General features: G+C 43.1%; 2 protein-coding genes across 2 annotated transcripts in view; one reads left to right on the top strand and one right to left on the bottom strand.

Annotated features, from left to right (window-relative positions):
* The window catches only part of itga8 (integrin, alpha 8), a 59,743-nt gene extending 49,253 nt beyond the window's left edge, over positions 1–10,490 (top strand). Inside the window, exons 26-30 of the mRNA XM_030073227.1 lie at positions 7,258–7,374; positions 7,467–7,580; positions 8,712–8,813; positions 8,953–9,075; positions 9,167–10,490. Of these exons, the coding sequence (XP_029929087.1) occupies positions 7,258–7,374; positions 7,467–7,580; positions 8,712–8,813; positions 8,953–9,075; positions 9,167–9,256 (546 nt within the window). The 3' untranslated portion in view covers positions 9,257–10,490. The remainder of the gene's footprint in view (positions 1–7,257; positions 7,375–7,466; positions 7,581–8,711; positions 8,814–8,952; positions 9,076–9,166) is intronic.
* Positions 10,491–15,665: 5,175 nt separating this feature from the next.
* On the bottom strand, positions 15,666–27,230 carry LOC115373994 (ataxin-1-like). Its single transcript, XM_030072674.1, has 3 exons — positions 26,661–27,230; positions 20,532–22,719; positions 15,666–19,360 (listed from the first exon to the last, which is right to left on the bottom strand). The coding sequence occupies exons 2-3, from the start codon at positions 22,455–22,457 to the stop codon at positions 18,644–18,646; spliced, it is 2,643 nt and encodes an 880-aa protein (XP_029928534.1). The 5' UTR covers positions 22,458–22,719; positions 26,661–27,230; the 3' UTR covers positions 15,666–18,643.
* Between the last annotated feature and the right edge of the window lie 162 nt (positions 27,231–27,392).

Below are 27,392 nucleotides of genomic sequence, written 5' to 3'. Positions count from 1 at the left end.
AGCTGCTTGGGCTGTAGAATCACAGTCAAACATATAGTGATTATTAAATGCTTGATTTTGCCTGATTAATCAAAAATCAAAGCTACATGGCAGTTACCTGTGTTGTCTGCCTGTAGATCATTCACTATTTCAGAGCATTCCTCAGACCTTCCATTTGCCATTTGTTTTTGTTATTTGTCTTTTTTTTTTTTTTTTTTGTTTGAAGATAGGCAATTTGTCACCCATGAGATCAAATATGGGGCAGAGTTCACATTGTGTTCTATCAGTCAGTCTGATCACTAAACAGCCTTTCTGTAGTTCAGGAAAATGATTTGTAGTATATTTATATTAGTAAGCAATGTGTGTAATGTCGCGGTGAAAAAAACACCTGCATGGTCCTTTAATATAGTCATCCACAGAAACACCATTCTTAACCTGTGTTCTTGTTCTCCAGCTCTTCCACCTGCAGCTCACTCTGGGCTAGTCTTCTGTCCATATTTGCTATTTCAGCTGTTTGGGCTGTTTGAGAGTCATAATGAGACAAAACATGATTAGTGAATGCCTGACTTTGCCTTTATTTCAGAATTCAATGAAAAAAAATCAAAGTTAAATGGCAGTTACCTGTGTTGTCTGCCTGTACATCATTCAGCAGCTTCTCACTGGCTGTCAGTCTGGAGCTCATGTTCGTCAGCTCTGAGTCCTGAACTGTGTTCATTTGAGGTAATTAACACATTATCATCCACCCTCTCTCTGTGTCTTTCTCTCTGTGTGTCACTGCCTCAGCTGTTTTCAATCTGCTCATTGCTCACTAATTCAGAGGACAGTGGCTCTGATAAGCAAACATAACTGCATTGACAAGGATCATATGGTTGTCTGCTTTCTTTAAAAAAAATTAAGATAGATAGTCTAGCTAACTGCTAAGTAGGAACGATGAGGTTTTGCATTTTAGCCAATAGCACATGAATGTGCCATTCCTCTCTGTCTCTTGTCTTGGAAATGCTTTCTATGGCACCCACACACCCACACAACAAAGTGAACATCTCCACCAGAAAGTAGCTCCTGAAAAAAAACATCTTTTTTATAAACAAGATACAAATGTAAACCTAGGCATGAATATTAGCTGGAGTGGGAAATTTTGAGGTAGATCTATCAAGCCAACATTTGAACGCGAAGGAAACAGGCGAATCAAGCACAAAACAGATTCATCTGAAAACATACAGTACAGTATGGCCTATGTGCAATAAGGTAGTAAGCCACCAGAAATACAAAAAATATTGACTGTTTTGTGTGTACCTGTGGTTTTATCCTTCAGCATCTCCATCTGAACGTCGCTCTCAGCAAGTCTGCCATCCATACTTGTTATCGCAGCTGCTTGGGCTGTAGAATCACAGTCAAACGTATAGTGATTATCAAATGCTTGATTGTGCCTGTATAATCAAAAATCAAAGTTACATGGCAATTACCTGTGTTGTCTGCCTGTAGATCATTCACTAGTTTCTCAGTGACTGTCAGTCTGGAGTCCACGGTGTTCAACTGTGAGTCCTGAGCTGTGTTCATTTGAGTTCATTAATATATCATCATGCACCCTCTCTCTCTTTGTTCTTCTCTTGCTCTCTTTCTCTGAGTTAGTGTCAGAGTTTTTCAGTCTGCTCTCCAAAATTGCTTCCTAATTCAGGTTATTAAGTCTACACATCTTCTGGTGAATCCACATTCTGTAAGGAAGCTGTGACATGCAGCATTTTAAAGTCAGCTGCCAAACACCATTGCATTTATGTGTTATATTAAACCCAAAAATGAAACCTATCATGATAAGCAAACAAAAAAAAGGAAGATGTAGATTAGTCTTCTTCTTGCTTTGGAAAAGTTGTGACAGTCCAGCTAACTACCATGCAGGAAATTTGTTTTCCTGATTTTTCTTTCTTTCTTTCTTTCTTTCTTTTCTTCTCTGTCTAACCTATGATTCCCATCACACAACAAATTGTATCCCTGAAGAGAAACTTACAATGAAATGCAAACGTCTGTGACTTGTAAACAAAGGCATGAATGTTAGTTGGAGCGACAGCAAATTTCGAGGCACTTCTATCAAATGAACATTTTAATTTCATTGTAAAAAGCTTGGCAGTTTAAGTATGTAAGTATGTAAGTTTATATTTGCAGTGTACTGAATGGGTTCAAACATGCAAAACACTGATAAGCTCTTTAAATATGTTAAGGAAAAATGCAGTAATGGCAAAAACACAATTTGACCAGAATATTAACTGTTTCTTCTGTACCTGTGATCTTGTTCTTCATCTCCTCCAGCTGAATCTCACTCTCAGCTAGTCTGCCATCCATACTTGATATCGCAGCTGTTTGGTCTTTAGAGCGAGACACAACATGATTAATGAAGACGTGATTTATTTCAGGTATTCAAAAAGCACAGTAATATGGTAGTTACCTGTGCTGTCTGCCTGTAGATCATTCACCAGATTCTCACTGTCTGTCAGTCTGGAGTCCAGGGTTTTCATCTTTGCATCCTGAGCTGTAATTATTCAGGGTCATCAATACCAGCAGTACATAAAGTAGCCTCAGACAAAAGCTAAAGCACACAACAAGACAAGCAAACCAAAATGTAACACAAATAATATCCTGAGGAAAAGTATGATATCACATAAAACATTTGTAATTACCTGTGCTGTTTGCCCATAGGTTGTTCACCAGCTTCTCACCGTCTGTCAGTCTTGAGCCCAAGTTTGTCAACTTTGACTCCTGAGCTGTAATTATTCACGGTCTTCAGTACATTTTCATCCACCTCTTATCTCCCTCTATATCGATGACACTCTGTCTTATGGTACATGTCCACAGGATCAGTCGTTTGATGCTTCATATTCATTGTCAATGTAAGCAGCCTTGCAAAGCATTCTGGTAGCATCATGTTGCCTTTTGAGAGATAGGGCATCATGTCGGCATCTCCTCATTTGCATAAACTTGAAGTCCAGGCAACTTTATGCAAATTAGAAGCTGTATAGAAAGCCGAGCAACTTTTAAACTAATCCTTGTCAAGCTAAAATGAAGATGAATTCAGCAGCTGCATGGTTTATTTGTCACCTCAAATATTTTTAGAAACACACTTAAGTTACATTTTTTTTGTAATATAAAAGAAAGTTTCCAAAAGCCTGCCATGTTGATCCGGTTTGTTTGAGTGTTAAATTCGTCCAATCGGTGCAGCTTGGAAGTGTCTGCATGGAGGACACTGCCGAGTGGCACGCATCAAAGACACACCCCTGTGGAGATGTACCATGATGATTTGATTGATTTCAGCTGATCCTTGTCTTGAATAATCAAAACTGCAAAAAATAGCAATTTGTTGTTAACCTTTATTGAACCAGGTTAGTTCCTGCTATGTGAAAGTACAATGAATGATATCACATTAAACACTTGTAATTACCTGTGCTGTTCACCTGTAGATTGTTCACCAGCTTCTCACTGGCCGTCAGTCTGATGTCCAAGATTGTCAACTTTGAGTCCTGAGCTTTGAATATCCAGGGTCATTGATACATTACCATCTCTGTTTACATACAGTGTCATAGGCTGATGAATTGATTGATTGATTTTAACTGATCTGGTAACACTTTACAATAGGAGTACAACAATTAACGTTAGTTAATGCCGTAATAAACATTAAGTAACAGGTAATGAACATTAAGTAACAGTTAACTAACCGTTAACTAATGTGTCTAAGAATCATTTACTAATGCTGTTCATGCTAAAGTATTAATTTACAAGTTATTCAAAGGTTATTGTAGATATTATTAACATTAGTAAATGCCATACTAATCATTAACTAACAGTTAATTAACCATTACGGCATTAACTAACATATAACGTTAATTGTTGTACTGTTATTGTAAAGTGTTACCACTGATCTTACTCTCGAATAATCAAAAGTCAACGCTATGGCGCTTACCTGTGCTGTTTGCCTGTAGATCTTCCACCAGCTTCTCATTGGCTGTCAGCTTGGACTCCAGGGTTGACAAATTTGTATTTTGAGCTGTAATCATTTAGGTGATTCATTATCAGCCAGTCACAAAAGTTCAGACCTGAACACATAAGTAGAACAATCTAATTCATATTTATTGTTCTTCTTTCGTGGCTGTGTTAAATTGTGAAAAGTGCAAAAGGTTAACCAGGCAAACTATTCTCTCTCTCTCTCTCTCTCTCTCTCTCTCTCACTCTCTCTCTCTCACCCGTGTTTTGTGTCTGAAGAGCGTCCATGTCTGTGTCAGTGATGTTCAGTCTGCCATCCAAAGCTGTCAGCTGGGTTGCTTGACCTGCAGAAACATAAATATTCACTGACATCTTTATTTAATCTTGATTCTGCATTTCACCCGTTCTTTTATTGACAACACACTTAAAATGTCATAAGGTGATGAATCACTTTATAGTCTCTTTTATAATACCAATTTTGTGTAGCCTTTCTTCTTTACTCTGTCTTTTACCTTTCACATTTTCATTTTGCTTATTCAGTATCAAAGAATTTATAGAAATGGGAAAAATGCATCACTCTTTTCATCTGTGTACAGTGCGATCCACTTTCCATATAATAGAGCTAAAATGAGATGCTTTTATTCTCTTTCACCTTTATTCTCCGTCTGCAGCTTCTCTACATTCTTCTCAGAAGCCGTCACTTTGGCCAATAATGCTGCAGTAGGAAGGGCGAAGTTAATCCAGGTGTGATAATTAGCTGACAGATAATATGTTGAGTATAAATACTAAAAGTCTTGCCACACATTACATTTACTCTCAGCCTTCAGGTCCACAACATCTTTCACACTCGCATTTAGTCTGGTATCAAAGTCTGTCATCTGGCCCATGTGAGCTGTCGTCAAACAAATACAGTATTTATTTTCATCACTTTTTTATTTCATCATACCATTTAATACACTTACAGTAATGTTACATCTATCGTACTCATCTCAAAAATATTTTGTACCTGTACTCTGTTCCCTCAGCTCAGCAACTTCTGTCTCACCGGTGTTCATTCTGCTTTCCAGATTAGTTATTTCTGTCACCTGAGCTGCAGGTAGACAAGTAAACAAGTAAACTGTAGACAAGTAAACAACAAGGGTTGATATAGTATACGTCTCAAATCAGCAATCAGCAAGTCACATCATCTTGGTCTCACTGGCGGTCAGTCTTCCAGAGTAGTACACAGGTAACACCTGTTACCTGTGTGCTGTGACTGGAGGGTTTTCACCGCGTTCTCACTCGTTGCCAGTCTGTTCTCCATGTCTGTCAACTGAGCTGTTTGAGCTGCAAACACAGAAATGCTCAATCATTTCTTCAAATCTCTCTTTCAAAGCCACCTCTTCGGATCAGATTGCCACATTTGACGCATAATTGTATTAAACCCTCACCCTCATGCCCTCAGTGAGTATGAATTTGAGCTAAACACAATTACCCATTCAGACCCATTGTATTGGGGTGAAGGGAGACAAGCAAGATCCCCCAATCACACAGAAACTAATGGATGAATGGATTCATAGATTGCACTAGTGGTAGATGGGAATGTATCATTTTTGTATTTTGGGTGAACTGTTCCTTTAAAAGAAAATGCCCTGTCTCTTTCCATCTATGCATTGTCTACCAGGCCTTTTAAAATTATATGAAATGAGGCTATGAATAACCTCGTCTTTTACACATGCTGAAAATCATCCTGAAAAACGCAGACAGTTCTCTCCCACCTTCATTCTTCGCCTTCAGATCCGTCACATTCCTCTCGCTGGCTGTCAGTCTCATCTTCAGGTCTACAGAAACAGAAAACGACTGTATGTTTCACTGTGGGTAACTCAACAGTTGACTTAAACTTTGCATTTTTTTTTTGTCTTCATCAGGTGGCTTGCTATAATTTCCTCCTTTGCTGTCAGTCTCTCCCCCACAAAACTGTCAGTCTTGCTGCATGAGTTGGATGTAGTCAGTTAACTGTGTCACTTTTACACAACTACTGTGTTTCAACAGGATTTTTTTCCGCCACTGCTATGCTCTCCCTTCTCTGAACAATTTTTGCAGCGCTACTGCACCAGCGTTCTCTTCTGTCAGCTGATCCAACTTGGTTGCCAAGTCTTGAAACCAAGATTAGGAAAAAAAGTTGGCATTTTATTATGACATTAAGTACCTAAAGATTCATAGAAATCAGACCATTTTGTCTGTGTACATATGTTATTTTTTTAGATTCTCCACATGGACTCTTTCTTACCTTTGTTGTCATTTTGCAGAGTCTTTATATTCTTTTCACATGCTTGTACTCGTTTGGTAAGCTTGAATAAATCTATTTGAGGAGGAAAAATCAGTACATTAAGGACTCATAGCATTACGGTGATAATGTATGTGTTCTGTGGAAGACATATTTTCCCCACACATTACTTCTCTCTGTGCTCAGCTTCTCCAGCTCTTTCTCGCTGGCTGTCAGTCTGCTGTCTGCGACGGTCAGATCGGCTGTATGTTTGTGAGACAGGCAGAGAGGTGTAGATTTTGTCTTTTGGATGAAACAGTGAAGACTTATTTCTGAATCATAGTCTCATGCATGGTTGAAAATCCCCCTTCGAAACATCTCAATCAACTTAGCAAGTTTTATCCTTACATTAAATCCTTATCTAATCTTCCATTAACTCATTTTATAATTTCTATCTTCTGTTTCTGTCTTTTTCTCACATTGTAGTACCTTTGTTCTCACTCTCCAGTCTCTCAAGTCTCCTCATGGTGTTTTCCAATATGCCTTTGAGCTGCTCCACCTGAGCCAATACTTGGTCAGCCGAATTTGTGAATGCAGTGGCATCCCGGGACCCCTCCAGGGCCCATGCACCGCACAGGAACAGCAGAGCCACAGCAGCCCTCATCCTGCCCAGTAGGCTCTTGAGTAATAGCTGTCCTCAAAGCACGCCGTCCCTTTTCTTTGCGCACAGACAAGTCAACATGTAGGGATACGTGAGAAATCAACACATGCTTTATAGGAAAGAAGATTTAAAAATATCACCAAGGACTGTGAACATTGGCACCAATTGGTATTTACCTTCACGGAGCAGGTGATTCTGTGTTCTGCCCCGTCTTTGCCCAATCCCAAAAACTTGGTTTTATTGTAAATGTAGTAAAAATGACAGCCAAAAGCTCAGACATATATATCTTAATAGTGTGATGGCCTCAAAAGCGTAAGACAGTTGTGATTAAAAGTCTATACCATGTTTTTAATATTTTAATAGATGTTAGACAAACTGTCTCTGTCTGTGTCTTTCTCTCTGTTAGATCTCATCTCTCCAGGACACGCCAGAGTTATTGGGATTTTTAAGAAACAGCAGTGCTCCTCCTCACCGACGCAAACGAGCTGTCAGCGCCACTCAGAGTTATAGCGGTAAAACCTTGGTAAGTGTACGTTTTCTCATGAAAACAATCTCCTAAATATTCAGTTGTGCTTCACTGTCATGCTTCTCTCCCCTCTCTGCATTTCTCTGTAGAACTGCACTAATATCAGCTGTCTGAGGATCATGTGTGTGGTTGGCCGCTTGGATCGAGGTCAGAGCGCTGTGGTCAAGATCCGCTCCAGACTCTGGGCCCACACTTTCCTACAGGTCAGTGTCTTTGCTTGTCATCTTGGTATTTGTATTCACTGCTTGCTTATTTGTTTCTTCCATTTCTGTGTTTAGCACTGTTTTATGACTGAGGTTATATTTTCTCACTGTGTTTTTATCACTTCAGTTCTTGGCTTTATTGTGGTGTGATCAGATTAAACTGATATAAAGTAAAGGGTGAACTAATACACACCCGTAACGCTGCCAACAAAAATCTCCATCTTAACAAGTGATTTAGTCTGTTAAAATCTTGTTTTTCTCAAAACAAGTGAACAAAAATCTGCCAGTGGGATGAGATAATCCTTCTTGTTTCCAACGCTAATCGACTTGTTTCCAGAATTTTCTTGAATCAAGTGTCATTTTCTTGTTGCTGGTGGGATGATCTTCCTGTTACAGCCCGGCCTAGGGGAAACCCTGGCGCAACATGAACAACAGAGACTTCCTCCTTCCCAGCTCCCATGAATCACCAGCAACAAGAGATTTTCAGCTTTTTAAAGGTTTATTTATCTTTTTTGGCTTCGGGGTGAGCAAAGGGCAAAACAGCAAACAAAAGAACGAGAGCTGACAACCTAAACTTACCTCACCAAAAAAAGAAACGAAAAAGGCTAAAGGCCAAACTAACTCCTAACTCCACATAAACAGGAGAGAAGAACTAAACAAAGATGCCAATCACCCCCGCTGAACCTGGGCTGGTATATTAATTAATAAACACAGTTTCAGCATTTCACAAACAAACGGACTGGCAGCTTGAGGTGGAAGGAGGAAAGCCTACAGGAGCTGAGGGGCTGCACCCTTGGATGCTGGAACCAATCAGCTACCTGGAACAACCTACATACACACACACACACACACACACACACACACACACACACACACACACACACACATACATACACACAGTCACAATCAGCCACGCTCATCACCAACAGTCACCACAGCAGGCAAAGGAGATCAAGCACATACAAATACACCAAAAAATGTTCATACGTCCCATTTCCACACACATGCAATTCCTAAAACTGCACTGGAAACAAGTGGGATGGCATAAGCGAACAATAGCAAATCACATTAAGTATAAAATGTAGATTCTAATGAATAATCTTCTAATAGATAATCTTGTGTCTCTTGTAGCGGCGTAACGATCCTTACATTCTCAACTCCACCGTGTCGTTCACGGTCACAGCCCTGCCTTACCGCATCCGACCGCCCACCCTGCCCCACCACACCACCTCGGTAAGACTGGGGGAACGATCAGAGTGCTTATGTGTGTGGATATGTGTGTGTTTGTATGTATTTTTGTGTGTTTCCACCTAAGAGAGAGAAACAGCCCTGCAGACCTCTAACTCTGTGTCTGTGTGTGTGTGTGCCGCAGATGGGGACTCTGGTGTTATGGGGGACCCCCGATGTGTCGTTTGCTGTCCCGCTGTGGGTCATCATCCTGGCCATACTGCTGGGCCTGCTGGTTTTGGCCATTCTAACGCTGGCCATGTGGAAGGTACACACACACACACACACATCATCCACCACCCTCAGCTTTCCTTGTGGTTGTGTAAGTAACCAACAATGTACCAACGTGATTCCCACAGTGTGGTTTCTTCGACCGGGCGCGGCCCCCCGCAGACGACGACGTCTCAGACCGGGAGCAGCTGACGTCTGACCAATCAGCGGACGCCTAAGACGATACACAACAGCTCCTGATTGGAGGACTGTCTTATGGGTAGGGGGCGAGCGAGCACCTTCTGAGGAACTTAAATCGGATCTGAGGTCTGCAGGTGGACCTGGTGTTCTTTGGCCAGAGGTTGAAGAAACTGAATGGAGAGGCAGGCAGAAGTCAGCAGCAGCACACAGACGACTGGGACCAAACAACGTGGCTCAGAGCAGCCAGACTGGGACCAAAACACACACTTAACAGACTGAATCATACACACATGTCCATTGTTTATCCAGACTTTGGTGGGAGATTTTGATGAAGCACCAGAATTGAAGACAGACTGGACTTTGTTGTGAAGACAATGGCTTTAAATGTTTCTGTAGCTCCACATTCTTTCCCACTGTGTGTCTGTGTAAGTGACACAGAGAGACTTGAGATCTATGCAAGAGTGTGTGTGTGTGTGTGTGTGTGTGTGTGTGTGTGTGTGTGTGTCTGCGTGCATGTGTGTGTATGTGTGTGTGTGCATGTATGTGTGTATGTGCACCTTTCCCTGCATATGCCTAATGTCCTCTAGTGTCACCCTGATTTAAGTCTTCTGTTTTCTTAAAAACATGTATCACACACACATGCATGCACACACACACACACACAAAGGCACAAAGATGATTTGTATATTTATGAATGTATGTGCAATATTTGGACGTTGCGTGATACTGAAGCTTGTTTACACTGGCATTATTTTATTAGAGCTTAATGTTTCCATTCTTTATGTATATAAGTGACTAATTAGTATATTAGATATTACTGAACAATAAAGAATGCTTTAAATTGAGTCACACCCAATCACAAAACCTCTGAAAAAGGTTATGGAGGGAAGTAAGGAGACTACAAATGAAGAATTTATTAGTGTCTTAATATAATGAGCATTGCATTTTGAAGGAATAGAACAGAGAAAAAACATTTTCCCTGCTAATTCAAGGTCTTGTTCCACTTTTTTTCCTCAAATGTGTCACTTAATAAGTCTTAGGAAACAAGTTGCACATAAATACTCCATATCAAAATGCTGTTGACAACACATGGGTCTATACTGTCTACATAACTGCATGTATACCTGTATGGATCTGATCTTAAAACACAGAGCAGTTGTAGCTTTCTAGCGGCACCCACACAATGTTCCTTTCAACCAAAGTGTCTCATATTGGAGTCATGTTTGGATTTTGTATCAGTTGTGAAGTTTTATTGAAATAAAATGTTTTTTCAATTACTGGGAGAATTCTGTGTGAAATTATATGTCTGTTAGACTTTGAAAAGTTACACAACATTCTGTCAGAGCGGTTGGCCCAACATGACCAAAGTTAGAGAGCAGAGCTTGAACACTCAACTTAGGAACCGTCAAAATTAGAGTAAAAATCTCATTTGAACTTTGAGACTGGCATTCAGAACTTACATACATATTTTCTCAGTTAACTGATGTTGTAAATGCATAGTTTTGTGTCTGGTCCAAACATTTTACTGGTGTTCATTCCTTGGCTTTCAATCCCAGACACCAAATATTTGTGTCAGTGTGTTGAAAACTTAATATTTTCTAATCAACATTATGATGATAGCATTTACACTTTTTCACTGCACAGATTCTATTGCATTCAAACCTCATTGCATTTTAACATGAACTTTGGCCTCTTCCATAGTCATATATAAAATAATCACCTTGAAAGATGATTAAATCCTTTTCTCTCCATTTAACCTTTAGTTTGTGTATTTAACCACCATTTAGCCTTCTATAACTATTTCAGAAGAAAAATATAGCTGAAAGCAAACATTTACGGTGCATTCAATAATTGATAATTATTAAGTGTTATTTCTGAAAGCAGAAACGGCAGACTCTTCTTGTTGGCTCTGGTTCAGAAGAGTCACTTTTGCTCCCCCTGGTGGTTTAATGTGGAAGTGAATCTGAACGCTGAGGCTGCTGGAGTTGTGTTTGCAGAATACAAAGACTTGAAGCAGATCTTGTGAGCCAAGAAAGAGACCTCTTGTGGCGAGGACGTGAAACTAAACTCTGTGGACAAGCTTTGCAAAGTGGACTTTAATTTTTAATTTTGCTGGGAAAACTTAATGAGCCAGTGGTGTCAGTCGACATTTTGGCACCAAATGGATGGAGTAACTCTTGGCTGCTGGACCACTGACTGCACTTTCAAGGCAATGGAGTTGTTTTTTTTTTTTTTTAATGTAATGTACTGGTAATTTAATATTATCATATATCAATATAACATATCAGCTCTGAAATCTCAGAACTGAAAGAATATTGTAATATAATAAATGTGGGTGGTGCACTAGGCCTAAATACAACTTGCATCTCAGGATTTAAGTTTGGTCTGTCAGTCTGTGTTTCAACTCAGGTGAGTCAGTCAATCACTCATTCAGTCAGTCCTGTCAGGAAAATGTACATATTATATTATATTATATTATGTTATGTTACCTTACGTTACCTCACATTATGTTATATTGACTTATTTTAAACCGAAAAGGATCAGTATCAACTGCAGGTCATAGCTAAGAGAGCTGGTTTTGATAAATGTGCTCAGTACTAACACATCAGCACTGTTTTAAAGCTCTTAGCAATAACAATAATAACTATAAACTAAACAGAGATGAAATTGCAATCAGGTTGTCAAAAGGAACTCAAAAAACTAAGAAAAAACAGCACTGGTGTAGGAGAAAGTCCAAAAATGCAACAATAAAATAAAATTAGATTAAAAAAGTGTCATTCAATCTCATCTTTTTTTTTTTTTTTTTTTTTTTTTTTTTACTTTTATTTATGCAGGGCAGAGTAGAGTTCCCTGAAGATGAATGCTGTTTTTCAGAAAGCCCTGCTTCACACCAACACAGTCCCACACAGTGCAGCACACAGTCTGACACACTGCTGGCCGCTGCAGCAGCTGGAGGTTCAGCGCCTTGTTCAAGGGCACTTCAGCTGTGGGTATCGACCTCCATTCATTCACTTTTCACAATCCAGAATTTTTCCTGTATTTTTCTTGAACCTTACAGAGGGACTGAACCGGCGGTCACAAGCCTGTTTTGCAAACCTTCGGGTCACAGCTCCCCTGAGGATGGCACGGCCCAAACGTTTTCACAGATGAGTGAATGCAACACTGAGTCACGACTTCCAACTACATTAAATTTTACTTCAGCTCCTGCTTCATGTACTGCTACCACAACTGCTAACTACATCAGCTAACACTCTAAAATACTGACAGTTTACAGCCATTGCAGTTACTTTTAATGTTGTTATTACTTCCAACTAGCAAAACAGATCTTCTTCAGAAAATTGAACCTTTCATACTCTTTCATATTGCCATCATTACATGAAAGCTTCACTGTCTGCTAGTGTGTTTTCTTTTACATTAAGACTGTATTGATTGTAATTTGCTCACTGGGTCGCCACCTGTCTGGCCAGGACGTCGTCTCTTTTGTCTGTGGTCCTGCTCAAGATTTCCATTTTGTCCCTGTTGCAGCTGGAATTTTTTTGTGGAGTTTTTTCTTGCCTTCTATCAGGATTAAGTCAAGAAGCGTCATCCTGTTTTGTTTGTTGGAAACTGTGAAGTCCTTTAAGAGTGTGAACAGTGATATTGGGCTTTCAGTAAACCTGAATTTGAACTTAATCATCTGTGGGTTATGTAATAGCAAGTTTGAATTCATCCTCACTGACAGCTGGCGATTGCTTTTTGGAGAGAATTTTACTTGAAGGCTGCTGGTCGCTGTCCAATGAGAATCACAACAAAATGTCTGGTCAGAACAAGTGAGGCGATCTTCGTCCAGAGGCACTGATTTATTGAGCTGTACCAAGAAAAATATCAATTCACGTCACTCTTATGCACCACTCATATGTTCTCAGTAGTTCCAGTATTCAGATCTGTATTTGTGAGGTGCATTTGCTGCACACACACCTCATGAACAGAATTCACACTAACACAGTGTAGCTGCGGCTACAGGCAGAAGTCAGGCTTGTAGGTTAAAGGTTATGGTTAGGTATAAGTTGGTTATGGCGAACATGAAGAAAAGACTGTAGAGAATGAATGTAAGTCAATTAAAAATTTCGTTGCTGTACTAGGAAATGCAAACTCACATTTAAAGTCCCATAATTATCAGAAAACAAAAGTCTACTACAGTTTTACTGGCCCTTTGTGCAGTTTTAATCTATTCTTCCCTTTATCTGAAAGCCGATTTGCATCATCTCAACATGATCTGAGGAAAACACACTGCACTGATGAGTCATAGTGAACATATTCAGGTGAAGACCTTTTTATAATATTGAACTTCAGGTGGAACATTTTGCAACCCAAGTATTATAGCTACATACCACTTATTATGCAGGGTTTCTTTTTATGTAGCGCAGTTGATCTTTATTCAACACACAGACACATTTTTTTATTTATTTTCAAATACATGTGGAGCTCTGAAAAACAAAACTAATTATAGCACCAGCTTTGGATTACATGTAGTGAAAACTGACCCGACATTGATAAGAAGTCTCCCAATCTGTTAGCACTTTATTTGAAGCTGCCATTTCCCCGCAAGGTTGTCATTGCAGGGAAAGTGTCGCGGCAGCTCTCACTGTGCTCCCTTTGATGTTGATAAGAACACGATTCCCACCGTCCAACGTAACTAACATCTGAACCGTAGCCCTGGGTCACCACACAGGTCTGGCTGGGAGGAAAACCATGCACTTCATACACAATATCCTCCTCTGGACACACATGGAAAACATTGCTTGGCATATTTGATGAACCACTCATTAAAGCTTTAACGGGCTATCCACAGACTCCACTGATACCACAAACTATCAGCTTTTCTCGTATTACTGCAGTTACTGTATACTGCTTACTTATTTACTTACTTACAACCTTTACTGCAATGGGACAAAGTATCTTTTTAAAATGCAATATAATAAAATATAAAAAAAAGAAAGAGTTAAGAGTGTCACCTAAAGACCACAAAGGATAATATCTGGAAACTAAAAGGCTTTAGTTATGGGCTGTGTCCAGTGCTTCTAAAGCTTTTGGTAAGACAGTAATGAATACGATCTGGATAGATTGTTGTCATTTTGTCTTTCCCACCTTTCAACACCAGAATTATTTTTTTTAATTCTGTATTCTTTTATTCTTTTATCCTGCCTAATTACTCCTGAGCACGAGGCCTTTGATCAGCCAGAACCCCAAGCTTTGTAAGGCTACTGGTTATAGTGTGTGTGTGTGTGTGTGTGTGTGTGTGTGTTATTCTTGTTTTGATTTTTGGCTGTTGCATTAAAGGAAAGTGCAAACAGTCAGCTGGGCAAACTGTTGACAACTTTCCCTCCCTCCCTCTCTCTCTCTTCCTTTCTAAAGAAGAAAAAGAAGAGGAGGAATAAGGGCAGTAAGGCAAAGCTCTTGTATGGGATGAGCTCTGACACAGTCATGAAAAATAATTTTCTCACTTAGATAAAAAGGCTATTTTTAGACATTGTTTGAAAAGATTATTTTCTTCGCTCAAAAATATTTCAGCAACCAGCACACTGAAAAAATAACACAAGTGTCAATACCAAAGGTGCATTGGTCATTTTTTTAAAAATGCTGTATGACCTTTAACATCCAGTTGAAGTGACAGTTTTGATCCACTGTGGGCTATTACATAACAACAACAGCAACAACAACATCTTAACTATGGTGTTTCACAGGATGTGAAGGGAGCAGAGGCAGGAGGGTGCTGGGATCTTCTGGGTGCTCGTGCTCCACCTGCACCGATGTGGGTGCTGCTGAACTGAAGGAGGTCAGTCACACAGCAGGCAAACCATAAAACAAAATTAAAAAAAATAATAATCATAAAATACTGGTACATCTCTCACTCTGTCTCTCTCACACACACACAAACAAACACACACATGAATGAAGCTGCTGGACACAATCATTTTGTCAAAAACAGTGTTTATGTTACACAGAACAGAGAGGCAATCAGTTGTTTATACTCTTTATTTCTTTGAATAAATTTGATCAAATGTAAAATCAAACATTTGAAGTAAGGATTTAACAGTTCTGACTAGCAAACCGTAACACCATCAAAATAAGGGGACATTATTGATACTTACATATTGTATACAAGACATAATTTTATTTGAGATTTATCCAACAAACCAACTGAGCCGATTTACAAAATTATTTTCAAGCCTTTCACTCCCATCATTTCCTGGTTATTTGAGCTGGTGCAAATGAAAGTATCTTAGGTGAAAGAGTAAGCAACATCCCGTATAGCTATCAAATAAATGATAATGTACATTTGAAATAAAACTTTACTTTAAATAGGTCTGTACATAGGGATCAGTGTTTATCCTCTCCAATGGCAAAAAAGGTCATACCAACATTATAATTATAATGGAAGACTTTGGCTATTTACAAAACGCTGAGTTGTTGTATTCTCTCTTTTTTTCTGTCTTTTTTTTTTTTTTTTTTTGAGAACAATTTCACTCAGCCGTGCTGTACATCACCGCACATGATCCACTATCTTACACCCCTCACAGGTCAAAGTGCTATTCCATCAGATCACCACAAGGCAGAGCTCACACACCGTAAAACAACACTGGTTATTTAACAACACTGTTTCGAGGGACTCTGAAAACACATGTTCAGGAACCCGGCTTTGTAGGCAAGAGGGTGTTTCATTATTGTATTTCCCGACAAGCTGATACAAGGCCGTAAAATAAGCATCAGTCTCATATTTCATGGATTTTTGCCTGTGGTATTGTGTCCTTTCAAAAGAAAAGTCTGCAATCCAGTTTGATAAGGGAAATACCGACAGAGGCCAAGCTGAAAGATTCATTTCTGACAGGAAAAGATTATCGGACCACATCATTTTCGGGGAGGAGAACAGTCACTGGGCAGTGTTTAGCCTGAGCAGTCAAACACTAACAGAAAACAACAGTCTGTGTATACGATAAAAACGCCTTTTCATGACTTGAAAAGATAAATGGCTATCGTGATAAACTGCAGTTTCTTATTAACACCTATTTTACAGGGTGCAAGTCCAACATGAATATGAACAGGACTAGTTATATAGACTTATATAACACATTCATATACATCAGATAAATACCTGAACTGACAAAGAAATGAGAGCAGGATCACTTGAAACTGGTGAGATAATGGAATGATTGGAAGAGGTGGCGCTGTGGCATATACATAGGCTACATATGGGTAAAACTGTACCTATACACTGAATCTATACACACACTGTACACTTTCTAGGATACAATTTATTATACATGAACAACACAAACAAGCTAGTTAACTCTGCACCTCTCTCTTTCCCCTGTCTGTCTTTCTCGCTCACTCACTTGTTCTCTCTTTCAATAGTGACTCTATTTATAATCAAAAAATAAAGTTGAGATAGCTCGCCCAATGTGTGTTTACATTCCCTGCCCCGGTATACAATTATTTCCCACAACCATAAACTTTGTGGGATATGAAATGATGAAAAACAGTCAGTTGATTAATCTCGTAACGTCTCACAAAGCCAAGGAGGGAAACTATCTTACTACAAACAGCGACACCACCCACACCCCCACCGGATGGTTCATCAAAGTGCTGCTGCTCAGAACACACACATACACATGTGACTGTAAATACGCACATATTCACTCTCGCTGCAGGCCCAGACACACACACACACACACACACACATACACCACAGTCCTCCTACACAGAGACTTTGATACACACTGTTCCTGAGTATGAACGGTAATATATTTATTTTGGCTCTACTCTAAAAAGAAAAAAAAGAGAAAAAGAAAAAGAAAAAACATGACATGTACACATTATCCACTTACATAAAGACAGACAAGGCTGTTTTTCATCAAATAGCAGTACTCTGATATGATAGGTATGGACTTAATAGCAAGGCATACCATCATTGAGGAAATCGGGTTTTAATGGTAAAACCCTAAAAACCATGTGCTGCTGTATGGTAGTTCAATCTAAGGCCATATTGTTTGTCTGATAAAGCAGTCAACAGGGCAGGAATCATGTCAGAGTAAATACTAAGCCATGTTTTTTTTGTTTTTTTTTTAACAGTAATCGTAAAGTGTGCTTGGATTTCAGGTCGTCAGCTGTGACTTTATGGAATTTAGATGATAAAATGTTGCAGGATGAGGTTTGAGCACACACTTAACTCTGTAAAACTCACTATTCAGAGGTACTGGACTGCAATGCCTTGAGGCTTCCTTACTAGTTCAGATTTCAAATGCAGCAGAAAACCACGAGGGCCAAACAAAAGGTGTAATCTGGTGACACACACGCCGTCCTTGGGTGAAATTCCATTCCACCATTATTATGAGACTCAAATACAAACGTACTTTCGAGATAAAGCACAGGAACCTCATCAAAGCAATGCACCAATGTGCAGCTGCTGTGACCCAGATATTGCAAAAGCATTGGTATCAATTTCTCAGTATATATTCTTTATTGGTGTAACAAACAGCACATGCATAACTTTGTGAGTCAATATTGATAACAAATTTCATTGTTAGATACATTCAGGCCTTTTTTTGGCCTTGACATTTGCTGGCTGTAGGAAAGACTTAGCTCACTGCTACCAGCCACAAACCTGACTCCTTCTGACAGCCCCGGTATCACCACAGACCACACACAGACACACACATACACACACGCAAACACACATAAACATACAAAAGTGGCACAGTGCCACCTGTTATACCACAAAGTAATCCAATGATCTAAAAATGTGTAATGGTATGTAAAAGAGAAAAGAGTAATAAAAAAAATCATCAAAATAGCATGAGATGCACAAGGCAGCAGAGAGCATAGCCATGGTGATCAGTGGCAAGCGAGCGTTGCCATGGAAATAATCATCGTGGTGTTTCTTTCACTCCAACTTCGTGCTACCACTCACAACGTCAGTACCCACCGAGAAAACAGCGAGACAAACAGGATGAGAAATACAAGTCAAGATTTGGCTACCCAGTTTCTGTGTGCTGACGTGAGGGGTCTGTGCTTGTTCGTGTGATAAAGCGGCATGGTGGATTGGTCTGTATCCAACAGGGTTAAGCCACAAGACGAAAGAGAATCAGCTTATTATAGGTGTCATGCAAGTCAAATGTCTCTCAAACATCTGATTGCCATTCATACTCAACATTCACGCTGCATTCATGTTTTGCTTTCAGCATTGATTGCACTGACTTTGGGTCTGATACCACATATGAAGGTGCTCTACTGTACTGCACTGTAGATATCAGACCTATATGGGACAGAAACATGTAAATACTGTGTAAACTCAGCCTATATTACAGTAGTCTGGATAGAGAGAAAATAGAGGGGATAAACAATGACACAAACCAAACCACAAGTAATTCAAATTCCTTATAGTCCTCTCAACAGTCTAATCTTTTGTTCAAGCACCTTTCACTCCCAGTACTAGAGTGGCCCTCAATGCTGATTTTAACCTCCTGAGGGATGAAGGAGGGTTTGGGCAGAGTCAGAGGAGGCTCCTCCTCAAATCTCTCAGTCTGGTCTCTCTCTGGAGCTGACCAGCGTCTCTTCCGGCCGGTGGGTCTATCGGGGTCACCAGACTGCATTTTGGAAGGAGGCTTTGTGTCCATTTTCACTGGTTCCTGTCTCATGTCTCTACTCCCTGAGACAGCTAGCATGTCAGCGGCAGCCCCCTGTCCTGCTCCATAGCCCGCCCCGCCTGGTCCTGGGATAGCTCCTAATCCTGGAGGTAACTCTAGTCCTGGTCCTGGTCCTGGTACCTGGTCCCTTTCCAGCCTGTCTGAACTGGAGGCCTTCATCAGGAGGCCACTGTTGCTGCCCGCAGCATTTGGACTTGGACTTGTACTGTTCCTTAGAGATGACTCCATGTTGTGGTAGGAGTCAGAGTTGTGGCTGGTCTTCAGCTTGCCCCCCAGGCCCTGGCTGTTTGTTACTGAACCATTCCTCAGCCCCCTCAGGGTCAGCGACACACACACATCACCTACACACAGCTTAGCGCAGGACAGCTCAAACAGCTGCGTGGTCCGGTCTGGGCAGCAGGATGACCAGCCCTGGCCAAATACAAAGAAGGGATACTCCACCAGCACTTCCACACACACCTGGGTAAGAGCACATGCACAGCAAACAATTAGCTACCTGCTAACATGACAAGTAAACACGTACGTCAACATGTTTGGCATATACACTCATAATTCATTATGTAAAGGACCATTCCTGCGCTATTCTGACTTCTTGTCATGATCGTATCTATCTGTCACAAATGTCAGTTGCATAAGTGTGCACAGAATATGCTTTGGTAGATTAGAAGTCAAGTCTAACCCACCCACATTCACTCCCGAGCGCATTCAACATCACAAAAAACTGCCCCATGAAAAATGAAAACTGCTACACAGGAAATCACATCTCCTGAATAACTAAGCAACATGTATGTTAGCTAAAGTTACTCTATAGATTTTCCTTCACAGCAGCTATTTTGATTAGCAACACCTGCATCTACCCATAACAAGGTAGACAAAGGTGCTGCTACTGACATTAATTCATGTTAATGTTCTGTTCCATTCAGGTCTGACAGGATCAGGGCATTGTGCATCCTGGCTCACTGGAAAGGCTCTAGTACATACATGGAACATAACTCTAATGCACATTAATACCAAATGAGTTGTGCATTCAAAGCTTGGTGAGGTTTTTCGGTCCACATGCTTTTACCTCCCGAGTGCTCCGGTGAGAAATGAGCGTCATGGCTGAAGCTAGCTGCTTTGTTTAGGTGTATTACGGGCTCAGAAGCAAACGTGCCCTCTGTTTCTAATTTACCTACAGGGAACGTGTTTCCTTGTTTCGCTATGCAACTTTCAGCCAGGCATTGGCCTTTGCTTTACTTGGGTTCTGTCCCCAAAGCTGTCAACAACAACCACTCACAATTAAGCTGAAGGGCGTCACTGAGTACAATTTGAAGGCACCTGATTAAAATTTGCCTTTCAAGTGCACAAATACTAATGGATTTACGATCATTTTAGCGCAAGTACATGCTGGCCATTTATTCACAAGATGGAATTATCTATGTGTAGCAACTTTCACGAGTAGTTTTTCACATTTTTGAACACAAATGGGAGTGAACTGATTTGAGATGGCCTTGACTTCCAAGCTACCGAAGCACATTCTGTACACACTTATGCCACTGATATTTGAGACAAACAGATATGATCACACCTGTTGATGAGAAGGCAAAACAGGACTTGTAGGGTCCTTTAACCATCATAGTGAAAAGCTCACCTGGGCTTTCAGCTCTCCCACAGCAAACTGGATGACCACAGCATTCGGCGTCTTTCCACTATCAATCCGCTCTACAGTGCTGGAGTCGATCTTCAGCTCGCTGCTTATCTCAGCACTCTGGATGAAGTCCTCTGTCTTCAGGTCCTCCACACGCTTCAGCTCCCCATCGGCCAACTGGATGATTGATCCTCGCATAAAGAATGGAGGGAGCGCCACAGGGGAGGAGGGAGAGGAGATTGAAGGAGAGGCTTGGATAGAGACTGGGGCAGGGACAGGGGCAGGGGCAGGAGCTGCAACAGGGGCAGGGACTGGGGCAGGGACAGGGGCAGGGACAGGGGCAGGGACAGGGGCAGGGGCAGGGACAGGGACAGGGACAGGGGCAGGTGCAGGAGCAGGGGCAGGGGCAGGTGCAGGGGAGGGAGGTGCCATTACGGTGGGAGCCGGGTTAGAAGGCAGGACAGGTAACGCTGGAGCCTGGGCAATGGCAGGGGGCTGTGGATTTCCATCTGAGCCCAACACCTCACATTTGGACAGGGCAGTGGCCAGGTAGGCATGTGGCATAGCGGTGGATATATGAGGGGTGGTGGTGGCAGTCAGGGAGCTGACAGCACGACTAACCTCCATGTCTGCGGCGTTATTAGACCCGCTAACTGGGATGATGAGTGACTGGCCACTTGGGATGACCAGATGTTGAGGCAGTGCAGCGTGGTAGCTGACAGTATGCTGATGCCCTGCACTGGCAATGTAGCCAATGATTGGTGGCTGTGTGGAGGAATAAAAGCTGGTGGGCAGCTCCTCGGGGGGTAGAGTGGTCTGGATGACTGTATGAGGGGCAGCAGATTTCAGCACCTCTGAAGAGGAGGAGAGGGAAGTGAAGGAGGATGCTCTGGATACAGGCTTCCCTAAGCAGATGCCCCCCTTCTCCGTCTGGACCAAGGAGAGCTTGTTTGAGCCAGATTCGTGTTCCGCTCCGCTGTTTGGCTGGGCCACCAGGACCAACGAGGTCTGGAGTCCTGAGGGGTTTTGGCCATAGTCTGCAGGGAGGAGGATGTGTCTGGCCTCATAGCTCTGGACCTGCTGATGGTTCACCGGCTGACTGGAGGCTTTAGACTGTTTGACCACCTCGATTTCCCCGTTCAGCACACCCTTCCCCTGTGCCTCTGGTTTCTTTACAGCGGAACCATCTGCATATTGAACCACCAGCTGGGAGGGAGCGAGGGTGAGTGTGTGGGGTAGGACAGCTGGATGAGTATGGAGCTGGAGGGGGAGGTGGGCAGTCGGTGAGGTGACAGTCAAAGGTGTTCTGCTGTCCAGATGGATGTACTGGCTGGTGACCTGGGTGGAGTTGGGCAGCGACACAGGAGCCAGGTCTGTGGAAGAGAGGCCTATCTGAAACTGCTGCTCCCCTTTGGTGCCGGGAGAGATAAGGGCCGTGGTGTATCCATCTACATGGGGGCGCTGTCCTGCTGCAGTGGAGCTGTTGGGGGCGGAGGTGGGATTGGTGGAGATGATATGAGAGGAGATATAGCCGGCGTAGGGCCCAGAGCTGATGAACTGGACGTTAGGTCCGAGCTGGGTGTACTGGATTGTCCCTGCTGCCTGCTGGGGAAGGGCTGTGGGGTAAACTGTGGGAAGTGAGGCGAGGGGCACAGCAGACAGAGGAGTGGCCGAGGATGGGACAGAAGAGGAGGGAGACGAGGAGGAAGAGGAGGATGCAGGACACCTGGGGCTCTCTGCATCCCTGGATTTGCAGCGCTCACTGGCCACACTAGCCAGCCAGGCCAGGTTCTCTGTGTGAGGACTGTCAGTAGCCAATGCGGCCGGAGCTGCTGCGGTGGCAACTACCACTGGCCTCTGCTCCAGAGCCAGGATCTCACGCTTCTTTGGAGGCAGGCATCCATTACTCCGCTCCTGGTTGGATTTCATAGTATCAGTGTTGTTTACTAATCCTTAGTAGTGCGTCTCTTATTCCTCTCAGTCTGTCTTTCTCTGTCTTCCACTCCGTGATTGCGTCACGGGGCCAGCCTCCCTGTGCACCGTGTGGCTTGGGCTCCCTCTGAGTTCACTGGTGGACGGCTCCAGGTCTCAGACCAGAGAAGATGGAGTCATGTCGGCCCACTGAATGAGCGCCATGGACTTCATGAGGAATCATTTCTGTCCGACCTACCTCTTCCGCTTCAGCAGAAATCTGATGGCAGAGAGAAGGTCAAAATCAGATACACAGATTATGCGGAAATTAAAATTAGAAATCATAACTTTAAATCAAACTCACTGTGCTGACTGCATATAAACACTGGGACAGTAAGCACAGTCACTGTGTAATCTGTTTTATAAAAATCCCACTGACAAAAACTTCCAACTGAAACATAACATAAGCAAAATAACTCTTTCATTTTAAAATGAATGTGAAATGAATGTTTTTGTTTGTAAACGTGCTGTTCTTTGTTCAGCCACTAGGTGGTATACCTAGTGGCAAAACTCGCTTGTCTAATGTGTGTTCATCTAATGCTCCCCAGCACAACACAAAGGCCATTCTGTGGGAATGTTTCTCCAAGAACTGCTGGAGATTATCAAGGATCAACACTGTCTGATCTGCCGTACCACAACAAGCCTCGCCATGAGTAATGATACATGATGTACAAAGGAAGATACGCTACAAGGCTGTGTATGTCATCAATTACATAATGTGGAAAATGTCTTTCATGTTTTACACCAGTGTGTGTGTGTGTGTGTGTGTGTGTATAAGAGAGAGAGAGAGAGAGAGAGAGAGAGAGAGAGAGAGAGAGAGAGAGAGAGAGCGCTCTAAGCTCTACAGTGGAAAACAGAGCGGAGCAAAGCGAAGGGCTCATGGCATAAAGTAACAGCTACTGAAGAGGTCATGCTTTTGTCTCTGCTCTAACACTCCCAGACCTTGCGTTGTGTCAGTGGGGCAACTGCAAATATAACATCCACCCCCAGACAGGAACTCTGGGTCAATGGGCACATCAGAAAATTGAAGTGAAAATGACATTTAGGCAGACAGTTCCGGAACAAACTGCAACAAATGTAAATGGGCCTCTGTTATCGTCACTGCAGTGTTTTGAAATATTTTAACAATAGGTTTCGAGTGGTGTTTCAAAGTTCAAGGGAATACAAAGCAGACAACAAACAGGGCTGCAGATAAGTAGGCCCTTTTAGAGTTTGGGTAAGTGAGAGGTGGCCTGGAGGGTGGGTTAAATGAGCACTGACACAAGCTCTTTATTTCTAGCCAGCAACGGGGAGGTCAGAGGAACTGTTGATGGAAATGACAGCACAGAAAGTGGGTTAGTGAGAGGTACCAAACTGTGTCAACAAGAGACAGACAGCAGATAGCCACTATCAGTGTTTGACTGGACTGCAGAGACATACAGTATCTCACTGACCAGCACTTGCACAGTTCTTGAAACATTCTCATGTGCACAAAAACAACACACAGACACACAGACACATGGCTGACTTGCATCCATACAAGTTCAGCAGTGGTGAGATGCAACCTCTAACCGCCTCAGATCTCTGTCTCTCTTTTTTTTCATATTTCTTTTGCAGCTTGACTGTTCCCTCTTGCAGGCTTATCTGAGGTTCAATACACAGGACGCTGGGTTGTTCATTAGCCAGAGGCACCACAGAGATGGAGTGTATAAGGCACAAGCGTCTATCCATTCATTTTTCTCCCCCCCCCTACACTGCATGCAGAGGAGCCAAGCTATTGACAGCACAAAACTGTGTTTTCGTACTACAGAGGAGGTTCACCACAGTGGGCAGCCACCGACATGTTACATAAAGACAAGGAGAAAAACATGGAACGCGACCTTGGCCAGTTTCTATTTAGACCCATCTACCTCCAACACTGACTTTGACAAGGTCACTCCATCCAAAAGCAGAGCAGAAGCAGCAAAGCATCCATGCAATTTATCTAGCCACACTGCCTGGCAGATCAACCAGATCTAACAAAGAAGAGGAGCAGCAGAGGTGGAGGGAAACACAGAAACAGAGACAGGAGCAGAGAGAGGGGAGAGTGATGGGGAAAAAGATGGAGAAAGGCGATGCAGGATGACAGAACGGAGAAGAAGGAATATAAAGGGGGTGAGGGGGACAGGAGAGAGGCAGAGAAGAAAGGAGATTAGGAGGAGACGGAGACAGGGAGAGAGAATGGAGAACGAGGAGAGGAGCGAGTGCCGCTTCTCCTGACCCACATTGAGCAGCGCCTGCAGCATCAGAGCGCCATAGCCCCCACCGCACTGAGAGATCCCCGATCAGCAGCAACACAGCCACTGCTACAGCCTGAGATACACCGTGCAGCATCACCACGGCAACGCTCTGTGGCAACAATCTCATGCCACCATGGCAACCCGGCCACGGCAACACCATGTCAACACTATAATGACATCATGGCAGCAACATATGAGGCACAGTTATGAGAAGGAGTCGTAAAACAAAGCCAAGCGTGCTACAGTTTCCATCACCGCTGGCTGCATAAATAACACACGTACCAAAATGACAGATCTGACATCACGCCTCATCACTTGCTTCACTGTCCAGACTACAGATACAGCGGCACGTCCTCAAGGAAGGTCTCTTTCCTCATTTGACCCGGAGACAACGCTGTCTACACATGGGCACACTGAGTAAAGAGGAGAGACAGCACCAGTCACACAAACACAGAGCTCACTAGCCAAAAGCCTCTCTAGATTTTCCACCGTCAGCCTATTATTAGAACGCTGAAACCAACAAACATACAGCCTACGTGATACCACCCAGAACAAAGAAGAGCTTTCAAGACGTGGCTGTCACACTGAGCCGCACAGCACGGAGGGCCCTTAGTCAGTCCCCTGGCCCGGGACTGTCACCTCTTAAACGTGTAGGGGAGGCATGACAGAGGAGAGGAGACAGGCAGCTCTCTGTTCTGCTGCTTTTCAGCTCAGACAGGAATGATAGAGCGACCTCGGCATGATGTGATCCTCTTTCATACTCCCACTCAAAAGCTGCACAATCCACAGAAATAGTTGCGTGTAGTCGTATGCGTGTGTGTGTCATGTCCACGCGGAAGTTCTGATGCGATGTTTTCATTCAGCCTCTCCACTCTGTTGTCGCCAGGTGAGAAGCCCCCCCAACCCCCAGCGGAGTGACATCTCCTCTCTAACCCGTCGGTATATAGCTGCTCCGGTCCCCCAGCTTAAGCTCTAAGTCTCCTGTCATGTTCCCAGACCCACCACTTACTCCTCACACTGATCCACCATTCCACACCAATAACATTTCTCTACAGCATGGGAAACGATAGCAGGGGAAGAAAATGATTCAGTGGCAGCTCTAGCCATAGTTTCCTGAGCTTTTATGTAAATGGTTCTCACAAATGCAATGGACAAAGCCCGTGCTTTGTCACAATGAATGACAACAGCGTGACACATAGCTTGTAAGCACTGTTCTACCTCAAATTTAACTTACTAGACCGGTCATAGACACACAGTGCATACTCTGGCCAGCAAACGGCTATATATAGAAAACAAAAACATCATTATCAAGCTGAGCTCCTGCATGAAACAGAAGGGGAGGCATTGTGGAGAACACATGACTGTGAATCCTTGAGTATAAACAGAATCGCACCTCAATCAAACCCACTTCCCTGGCACAAGGTGGATCAATACCGTGCATGCCTTTCTCTAAAACCCAAAAGAGCCATTTTCCTGTCCCCCTCTATCTGTACAGCAGCGCCTGTCCCTTTAAGAGGCGGACCAACCGTGCGGCAGACTAAAGCAGACAGTAAGAACAGGCAGTGGGATCAGGCTGTTTGTCTTCACAATGACTCTGGAGTTCTGCATCACGGCTCAACATACACCGATCACACAACATGCACACAGAGATACATACGCAGGCGTCCCTTTGAGTGAGCACGGCTGCAGCGAAACGGGATTAATGCCTCTTAGCTGCAGTAGTATGACTCTGGTCAGATGCAGTGACTGTAGCCTCTAGGGGCTTTAGAATGACAGTGAGAGCGCATGAGTGGAGTAGCAGGGCAGAAAATACTACTATGCCACAAATCAAGAAGAAAAGAGACACCCACCCACCCCCCCCACCCCACCCCCCTCCCTGGTTAGAGTGCTAAGAATAGCTCACCAGTATCTCCACAGCCACTGCTTGCAGAGCATGTCCAGGGATTCTTCCTACCCGTGTTTGTGTTTGTATGTGTGTGTGTATGTGTGTGTGTGTGAGTGTCTGTGTGAGTGTGTGTTTGTGTGTGTGTGTGTGTGTGTGTGTGTGTGTGTGAGTGAATGTTGGAGACGTGTTTCCTAGGACTCCTCTTCCTGAATCTCTCCTTTGTGCCGTGCTGTTCTCTCGGAGCCTCTGCTCTGCTCTGATCCAGCCCTGCTTTGCCTTCCTCTTGACTCCGGCTAGAGGTGGAGGTGGAGGTGGAGGCTACGCAGCCCCTGCCTCAACAATCTGCCCCTGCGCCAGGCCGACGTTCAAGGAAGTTCCCCTCTGGTGAAGCTTGCATCAAGTCCTGCGTGCAAGGCTGCTCCAACGTGTGTTATGCAAGGCCACCAGACCGCCAGCTCCTTCTCTGCCTGGCTGCCTCTCTCTCTCTCTCCCTCACCCTCTCTCTCTCTCTCTTTCTCTCTCTCCCTCCCTCCTCTTTCTTTCTCTCTCAGTACTCCACTGACACGGCTCCTCCCCCAGCCAGCCTCATCAGCCGCATCAGGTATTCATTCAAAAAAACACACTCCACTTGGCTCAGCGCCCAGACTACGCTCACACAGAGAGGGAAGGAGGGGGAGGGAGTAACAGACGGAGGGTGAGGGAGGGAGAGAGAGAGAGAGAGAGAGAGCTGGAGATTCAGAAAGGGTTTGC

This window comes from Myripristis murdjan, chromosome 16, assembly GCF_902150065.1.
Source record: "Myripristis murdjan chromosome 16, fMyrMur1.1, whole genome shotgun sequence".
Lineage (NCBI taxonomy): Eukaryota > Metazoa > Chordata > Actinopteri > Holocentriformes > Holocentridae > Myripristis > Myripristis murdjan.
Note: the sequence above shows the minus strand (reverse complement) of the source record. Positions and strands in the feature narration are given on the sequence as shown.

Excerpts from the sequence above, each read along its gene's own strand:
- LOC115373994 (XM_030072674.1), bottom strand. The coding sequence starts at position 22,457 with ATGAAATCCAACCAGGAGCGGAGTAATGGATGCCTGCCTCCAAAGAAG. Across the intron at positions 19,361-20,531 it reads TGGGAGAGCTGAAAGCCCAG|GTGTGTGTGGAAGTGCTGGT; the intron begins GTGAGCTTTTCA and ends GCTCTTACCCAG.